General features: G+C 41.7%; 1 protein-coding gene across 1 annotated transcript; it reads left to right on the top strand.

Annotated features, from left to right (window-relative positions):
• Window positions 1-2,808: 2,808 nt before the first annotated feature.
• On the top strand, window positions 2,809-8,812 carry LOC133724635 (probable glucan 1,3-alpha-glucosidase). The gene is made up of 6 exons (XM_062151413.1): window positions 2,809-4,469; window positions 5,467-5,740; window positions 5,817-5,952; window positions 6,745-6,955; window positions 7,061-7,267; window positions 8,261-8,812. Exons 1-6 carry the CDS (start codon window positions 2,883-2,885, stop codon window positions 8,618-8,620), a joined length of 2,775 nt encoding a protein of 924 aa, XP_062007397.1. The 5' UTR covers window positions 2,809-2,882; the 3' UTR covers window positions 8,621-8,812.
• The last annotated feature ends 337 nt before the right edge of the window (window positions 8,813-9,149 follow it).

Here is a 9,149-nt window from a genome sequence, read left to right as displayed (position 1 = left end):
ACTGGCAATCTTCGACAAGGATCAGGTGTCGTTTGGAGAGGCCGGCAAGTCGGCACTGTCCTCAAATCATTACTCAGTTGGTCGGCTTCTGACTTGAAACGAGTCAACCTGAAAGCCTTCATGGAAACCCTTGTCCACATTATGGGGGCTGAAGCAGAGACTGTCCATTAGAGATCAGGGCAGTCGGTTTGTCCTGCGGTTCATGAAACTGGAAGACCGTAATTGGATTGTTTACGGAGGCCCGTGGTTATTTGGGAAATCAATGTTTGTTCTCTCAGAATTTGATGGCTTGTGTGATGCGTTGCAGGTCCCCATTCTCTCCTTCCTTGTTTGGGTTGAGATTGTTGGCTTGCCTCCAGCGTTAATCACTGAGAAGGCTGTGTCGTTAGTGGGTGCCTCTTTGGGAAACATCCTTCAATTGGATAAGACAGATATTCATCGTGGTATAAAGGCTAGGGTTCAAATTTCACATGCCTTGACCGATCCTGTCAAGAAGGCCTACCAACCTCTGGTCTTTGATTTTGACGAGGGGGTTTCAGCGACTCTTCGTTTCAAGTACGAGCCTATGGTGGGTTTCTGTCGTGTTTGTGGACTACTGGAACACCCTAAGATCGGCTGTGTTGGTCCTTCGGATGTTTCTGCGGCGGAAGATCACATGGAGGCTAAGAGTTGCCCTAGCCCTAGCTTTAGGGTTTCGGGGCTACCCCTTTTGACTCAGGGAGCAGGTCCGAGCAGAGTGCTTGGGGTCGGCATGCAATTCCCGCCCTTCAATGCTGATACCCTCCCCCTTGTTGAGCTCCATCTCCGGCCTAAATGCGCAGGCCCTAGCGCTTCAAATTGGACGCATTCCTCCTGTGCTTCCATAGAAAGTGGTTGAGGATAAATCGCAGATGGAGGAGAGTAATATTTCTGGAGTGAAGTGCAGCGCTTCTATGGCATTGGTGATGTATACCAAATGCACCAAACAGGTGACTTCTTCTTCAGCTCCTGTCGAGTTGGATTTTGAACCTCAACTTGATCTTCCCCAAAAGGAGGTGGAGCTGTTGGTGTCTCCTCTAAAGAAGAAGAGGGTGGGTAGGCTAGTTGGTAGCCATAATAAACCCAAGATGGTGGATATCAATGTTGGGTACTGTGAAGCAGCCCATGACTAAGCGAGTTCTAAAGGCTTTGGAGGAAGATGTGAAACGAGCTCTGGAGCTTGCCATTGATGAGGAATCCCCTGTAGAGAGTCCATTAATACTGAGGCTAAGATACCAGTTCAGGTAGAGATTTCAGAGGCAATGGCTACTACTGTTGCAGATGATTTGGGGTCCTCCCCAAAGTAGTTTAGTTTCTTTAGCTTTAAGAATAATGTAGGGTGCACTATCTTCAGATTGCTTCCCTATCTAGTCTGGTTACTTCTATCGGTGCTTATTCACATAGATAGTGACATTCATCTAGGCCTTTTAGTCTAGGCCATGATCAATATTGACCTAGCCCCAATGGAGTGGGTCATTATGTAATGTTGCTTACTTCTTCATTTTAATGGATTGACGCTCTCCCTCTAAAAAAAAAGTAAATAAATAAATAAAAATTTGTACGGAGCCTATTTACGTTCCTCGATAAATTGCTTCTAAAGAAACCAATAAATTTATGGGCTCTTTTTTTTTTTTTTTTTTTTTTTTTGGAAATAGGGATCAATTAAGCTGCCCCAAAGCTAGCCTAAAAGGCTGAAAATAGAACCAACTATTAAGTCTGATGGACAGGCCCAAACAGACAAAAAGAAAAGGAAACTTAATTTCCAACTAAGCTCAGAAAAGCCAGTATAAGGAAATTAACCCTTGTAAAACAACTAATGCATAGACCCAAAGAACAAGCCCGATCCAAAACACAAAACCTAGCTACTGCAGACCACCTCGCTCCGCTGACCACGTAGAATCACCGATGTGTCGCCGGAAGCAGAACACCAAGTAGTTCCATGATGAATAACCGATGCCAATCAAAACCCAGAACACAAATCTTAGGAAAACCAACAACCCAGGGAAGGAGATCCCTCAAAACAACCTTATACTGTCCACCATTAAGACCCAAACCAAGAAAGAGACGTGGCTGCCGAAAGAGGACCGAGAACCAGAGCCGAGAACGAGAACCATGGAGAATGGGGGGTGACGAACCCATGCGTGAGAACTCATACTCACCTAGGTAAGTGCCTTGCACTTTATCATCGCAGCCACAGTAGCTCTCATAGAGGTTGACAGTGAAATGAGAAGAATTGTTTTGGGGTTGGGTAATCAAAGATGTGGGATTGATTGACATTGAGAAAGAAAGAAAAAAAGGGGTGAGGAACAATGTCCTCCCGATCTGGACAGTGCCAGGAATGAACTGGACATAGCCAGAAAATACCACAAAGGGAGCAAAAGAAACACCACAAAGGTGAGAGAAGAGAGCAGATTCTTGAGGATGCTAAAAAGGATGAAGGAGAAAGGACCTCCCCCCAACTCTTAGGCCTTCAATCTAGATCCCAAGGGATTAAGATTTGGGCAAAAGAGAAGGGGGAGGGAGATTTTTCCCGATCTACTTTCTCTCTCTACAGTTTAGAGAGAGAGGGTCTCGACTCCTTTCAGTATCAGTAAACCTAACGAGACTTTAGTAGCTTAAATTTATGGGCTCTTAAATGGCTACAAAAGATGAGATTACTTAGGTAGCGGCTCTATTTGTTAACTCCACATACTGAGTTGCTAAAAAAAACAAAAAAAAAAATCACTCGGGTCGATAATACCCGCCCAAAATATTGGATCCGAATTCACAAGCTCTGACTAACACAACTTAAACTAGTGTAACAAACACTGTGGAGGTCGTCTTCTTCCTCGTCTCTCTCATTTCCTTACTATGACCTCTAATCCATGAAGAAGACCCAGACGATGAAGAACCTCACTCTTCTCCTTCTCCTCCTTCTCCTCCTCACCTGTCACCTCTCCCCAGTTCTCTCATGGAAAAAAGACGAGTTCCGAAACTGTAACCAAACCCCTTTCTGCAAACGAGCCCGAGCCCGCAACCCCGGCTCGACCTCCCTCACAGCCCAAGACGCCGCCATCTCCGACGGCGAGCTCACTGCCAAGCTCGTCCTCAAGAGAATCGAACAACAAGAAACAACCCCCGATCAAATCAAGCCCTTGCTCCTCACTCTCTCCGCTTATCAAGACGGGATCTTGCGCCTCAGGATCGACGAGCTCGATCCGCCCCGGAAGCGCTTCGAGGTCCCCGACGTCGTTTTGCCGGAGTTCGAGGGCAAGAAGCTCTGGCTGCAGAGGCTTTCGACCGAGACGATCGACGGCGACGCGGCTCCGTCGTCGGTCGTGTTCTTGTCCGACGGCTACGAGGCGGTGCTGCGGCACGATCCGTTCGAGGTTTACGTCCGCGAGAAGAGGGGTAATCGTGTAATTTCCGTGAATTCCAATGGCTTATTTGATTTTGAGCAGCTGAGAGAGAAGGGAGAGGGTGAGGATTGGGAAGAGAGGTTTAGAGGGCACACGGATAAGAGGCCCTACGGCCCTCAGTCCATTAGTTTTGATGTGTCCTTTTATGGGGCTGATCATGTTTATGGTATCCCTGAGCGTGCTTCAAGCTTTGCTTTGAAGCCCACTAGAGGTCCCGGGGTTGAGGAATCTGAACCCTATAGACTGTTTAACTTGGACGTGTTTGAGTATATTCATGATTCCCCATTCGGGCTTTACGGCTCGATTCCATTCATGATTTCCCACGGCAAGGCCCGAGGGACTTCCGGGTTCTTTTGGTTGAATGCTGCTGAAATGCAGATTGATGTTCTTGGGAACGGGTGGGATGCCGAGGCCGGCATTGCTCTCCCTTCGTCGCAGAGTAGGATTGACACGTTTTGGATGAGTGAGGCCGGTATTGTGGATGCTTTCTTTTTCGTGGGACCGGGGCCAAAGGATGTAGCGCGTCAGTATGCGAGTGTGACTGGCACGCCCGCAATGCCGCAGCTTTTTGCGGTGGCGTATCACCAATGTAGGTGGAATTATAGAGACGAGGAGGATGTGGAGCAAGTTGATTCTAAGTTTGATGAGCATGATATTCCGTATGATGTTTTGTGGCTTGATATTGAGCACACGGACGGGAAGAGGTATTTTACATGGGATAGGATGCTTTTCCCGCACCCGGAGGAGATGCAGAGGAAGTTGGCTGCTAAGGGTAGGCACATGGTTACTATTGTGGACCCTCATATTAAGCGAGATGACTCGTACTTTTTGCACAGGGAGGCCACAGAAAAAGGCTATTATGTTAAGGATGCCAATGGGAATGATTACGATGGGTGGTGCTGGCCTGGTTCATCATCATATTTGGATATGTTGAGGCCAGAGGTTAGGTCCTGGTGGGCTACAAAGTTCTCTACTGAAAATTATGTTGGTTCAACTCCCTCCTTGTACATCTGGAATGACATGAATGAGCCTTCTGTCTTCAATGGTCCTGAGGTATGTTACTTAATCACTTATCTCTCCTTTTGTTGACAGTAGAGTCTTTAGTTATAAATTTATTCATCTTTCTTAAATAGATTGAGACAAACAAGTTATCCTTTACCTTCATAATAAATCAAGTATCTTAATGTTGCAAGTTGGATAATGAGCTTCTGATTACTTATTATTTATTTTCCCAATGAGTGAAAACACTGATTCAAGTCCGCATTGTATATACATCTTATGTTATCTGGTTGACCTAGCCCATGTAATGTTTTTCCAACTGATATCATGTCTTACCACTGTCAATCTGTAATGTAGTTTTCTTACTTATATGTAACTCTTGCATTCTTGCTCCACGACTTGCAACAGAAAAATGATGACGGGCACCAAGTGTGCAAGTTAATTTCATGTTGCTTATGCTTCTTTGATGTAAACCCTATTCTAAGTATCTGCTTAAGTTGGCTGAAATAGTGGAAGAGTTGCCCACTCATTACTTAGTTTATGTTCTATTTTGCAATATAGTTACTCACCGTATGTCTAAATTAGCACCATTCAATCAACTTTGGTCAATTAGTCAAAGCAGCTTATCCTACTCTACTAAAACTTAGGTTGGGTGGCCTAAATGGTGTTGGTTAAGCTTGGAGTCAGCCCAACCCTTATCAAGTAAAACTGTTGCACAACCTAAATGCCATACTTTCCTTGGCATGACTTGATACAAATACTGGAATTTAATAATTTACTTCTAATTAATCTTGATTCCAGGGTCAATAAACTGCTAGACTTTTCTCCCTTTTTGAATTGTTAAATGCGACACTTAAAACACTTTAAAAAGGATTCAATTTTAAAGAATAGGAGAAATTTTCAGTTTGTGCTGATGCTGCATTTTTCGGATGCTGATTGTTATCAGAAATGATGATGGCTGAGTGTGTGCCTTTTTATTTCCTTTTTTTGTTCTGTTTTGTTTTATTGTTGCATACCATCTCTACATCTCATGAATAATTACCATAACCAGGTTACAATGCCTAGAGATGCTGTACATCGAGGAGATGCAGAACACCGGGAGGTACATAACGCCTATGGTTACTACTTTCACATGGCTACAGCAGATGGGCTTGTTCAGCGAGGTGATGGAAAGGATAGGCCATTTGTTTTATCGAGAGCAGTATTTGCTGGAAGTCAAAGGCATGGAGCAATATGGACGGGAGATAATACAGCTGAATGGGATCACCTCAGGGTTTCAGTTCCGATGATTTTGACTCTTGGTCTTACTGGGATATCATTTTCTGGTAAGAAAAGAAAATTTCTCATATTGATGCAAAGTTTGTATTTCAACAGGTACTAATAGTTGTAATGTTTCTACAGGTGCTGATGTGGGTGGGTTTTTTGGCAATCCGGAACCTGAGTTGTTAGTTCGTTGGTATCAATTAGGAGCCTACTATCCTTTCTTTAGAGGTCATGCTCATCATGACACCAAAAGACGAGAACCATGGTTATTTGGGTAGGATTTCCTCTAATGTTTGAGTATGTTTGCTATCTAGTTCAGCATGCTGCCACATATCTGCATTTGTAATTTCCTTCGATTTAGAACTTCTCTTGATACACCAATATTAATTATTATAGGGAGCATACTGCTTAGCTTCATTTTTGAATTTTAATTTGCATCATACAGTTTTCAGAATTGATATCTTGCCAAGTAGTGGATATGGCTTTAAATCTGTGTGCTTTGTAATGGTCCTGTTGAACTTCTTTCTTCCCAGTGCTGCCATAAGTGTATGTCTTATTAATACATAAAGAAAATTCTACTACGGTTTCAACTTATTTTGATTTCATTTTTCCTTGAAAAGAAAAAGCAAATGGAATGTGTGTAGCACTTTTGGCAGGCAAGACTTTTCAGATGCTCATGCAAGTTTAAATGAAGAGTTGGTACTGTGATAGTGATGCATTATGATCAAAACCTGCTGGTTGGAGTACAAATGATTTTCAGTGTGGTCCATCTAAATTGCATGGTCGTATTTTGAGTAAAAAATTAGTGTTGATGTTTGAAAAGCTGATATTAGCATTGCTTGGATTGTATAACAGAAACCTTAAACATGAAGTTGTTTGTTGAAAAAAAAAAAAAAAATACATGTTTTCCTTTGATGATTGAAACTTGAGAAAGTATAAGATTTTCATAACCCATATTATATTATCAGCTCAATGAATCAATAGCATAAGTTTTTAATTTTTTTTTTCCCTTCACTTGTTGTCGTACCATTACTTCAATCATAACACTTTACCTCATCTTATGCAGAGAAAAAAACACTCAACGTATGAGGGAGGCTATACACACCCGTTACATGTTGCTTCCATACTTTTACACATTATTCAGAGAGGCAAACACCAGTGGTGTTCCAGTTGCTCGTCCATTGTGGATGGAGTTTCCTTCCGAGGAGGCTACTTTCACAAATGATGAGGCTCTCATGATTGGAAGCAGTCTTTTGGTACAAGGGATCTATACAGAGGTATCACTATAGCCTAATAGTTTACTCGTTTTTAAGCTTTGTTTCCTTTTGCCCTATTCTTCTGTCATTCATCTCTGATACTTTCAATTTTTTCTTTTGTACCAGCACGCAAAACATACTTCAGTTTATTTGCCTGGGAAAGAATCATGGTATGATGTGAAAACTGGAGCAGCTTACAAGGGAGGTAAGACCCATAAGCTGGACGTTAATGAAGAGGGTATTCCTGCTTTCCAGAGGGCTGGGACTATCATACCACGGAAAGACCGATTTCGTCGGAGTTCCACCCAGATGGTGAACGATCCATACACTCTGGTACGCCTTTGAATTAAAGTTCAGTGATGTTTCATAATAATAGATAAGTCTGTCTGAACATGCATATAACTTAGAACATAGACTTCAAAATCTTTGGTGTGATTGCTCAAATTTTCTTTATTTATACACCTTAGCCTTGAGAGGGCTTCAATGAATGCTTGTTATTTGCAAACCTGTCTCAAGTATGCCAGTATCTCTTAAGCTAATATTGTAGAAAATCCTCATAATAGTTTTTATCCATACTGAAACTGAATGCCACATGTAAGTGTTTGCAAACTTGTCCTATTTGCATGATTAGAGCATGGTTATGCAAACTGGACTAGTGAATGCATACAATTAAAAAAGAGAATTTGAAGCCAAGGTTTTTGTCATCTGCTGTTATGTGTTTGAGCATACTAATTTAGCGAGAATGTTGAGAGGGCATAACTTTTAAGTTTGAGATTGTGAATCCTAATTTACTCTAGTGTCTGGCTGTAATTTGGATTACTGACTAAGCCACCTAGGCTCATTGCATATTTAAACATGCTTGAGATTGCATTTCCATGGTGAAAGGTCTATTTCCATTTGATATATAGACCTAGGAGCAATGTCTTGCATTACACGACTTCAGAAATTTAGCTAGAAACTTTGGGGCGTAGTATTTAAGTTTGGGGTTGATTTTTGTAGATCCCATTTTTTTTTTCTAAAAGTGTTCTGTGTAATTAGACATAATGACTAGGCCACCTAGACTCATAATATTTATAAATCCTTGAAGAATGCATTTCCAAGGAGAAAAGGTTTCCATTTTCATATAACCTATGACAATGTCTTCCTAGTGTTGGCAGATTTTTCAGACCTGTATTCTGTAAGACTTGTGATGTAAAAAAATTGTTGCATCAACTGTTGAGGCTGAAGCCATTTTATGCTTGCGTGAATGCAAGATTGAAATATTGTCTGTGTAGTATGAAAAGCAGATTGTTGGATGTATGGTTGTAATTTTCTTGCCTGTTCTAGGTGATAGCACTGAATAGTTCACAAGCCGCTGAAGGTGAACTCTATGTGGATGATGGAAAAAGCTTCGAGTTTCAGCAAGGATCCTATATCCATCGGCGCTTTGTTTTCGCAGATGGGAAGCTTACATCTCTTAATCTGGCACCTGGACAAACCCAATTTTCTTCAGAATGTGTTATTGAGAGGATTATTCTGCAAGGACTGTCTACTGGGCAAAAGAGTGCGCTAATTGAACCGGCAAATCAAAAGGCTGAGATTGAACAGGGCCCGCTTCTCCTTCATTCAAGGCAAGGACCAACAGTGTTAACGATTCGTAAGCCTAATGTTCGAATAGCAGATGATTGGGTCATAAAAATATTTTAGAAACCACCAGTTTTTTCTTAGATTTCTCGCACACTAATCTCAGGGCATTCGACTTTATTTTTTTTGGGTTGAACATGAGAGATATTTATTAGATTAGTAAACATTGAAGGAAAATGTTAATTTACTATACATTTGCAATTAAATGCCTACACATGATCCACTGTCACCATAATACAAAGTCATTTTTTGTTGTGGTTTCTCGTAAGCTAGATTTTATAGCCCTTAGGGAAGAGCACGAACCATGACTGCATAGATAGTGACAATCAGTGGACTGCAATAAAGCAGAAGCAGCAGTGTGGAAGACCAAAATGTTACAGAAACAGATAGTAATATGGCCAATATGAATGAATGAAAAAGCAATATCTATAGAAGTGCTTTTCTCCTCTTTCAACAGTACTTGATGTTCCCTTCCTGGCATGCTTAGCCATCAGTACTAGCTTAATATGGTAGTATTAAAGGTTAGAGAATGAAAGATTGAGAGATGTGATGTGAAAGGATCAAAGTAATTGTAGCAATTTTATATTAGGGT

This window comes from Rosa rugosa, chromosome 1, assembly GCF_958449725.1.
Source record: "Rosa rugosa chromosome 1, drRosRugo1.1, whole genome shotgun sequence".
Classification (NCBI taxonomy): Eukaryota; Viridiplantae; Streptophyta; class Magnoliopsida; order Rosales; family Rosaceae; genus Rosa; species Rosa rugosa.
Note: the sequence above shows the minus strand (reverse complement) of the source record. Positions and strands in the feature narration are given on the sequence as shown.

Coding starts and splice junctions, on each gene's coding strand:
- LOC133724635 (XM_062151413.1), top strand. CDS start 2,883: ATGAAGAAGACCCAGACGATGAAGAACCTCACTCTTCTCCTTCTCCTC. Junction 4,470..5,466: donor CTGTCTTCAATGGTCCTGAG/GTATGTTACTTA, acceptor TACCATAACCAG/GTTACAATGCCTAGAGATGC. Junction 7,268..8,260: donor TGAACGATCCATACACTCTG/GTACGCCTTTGA, acceptor TGCCTGTTCTAG/GTGATAGCACTGAATAGTTC.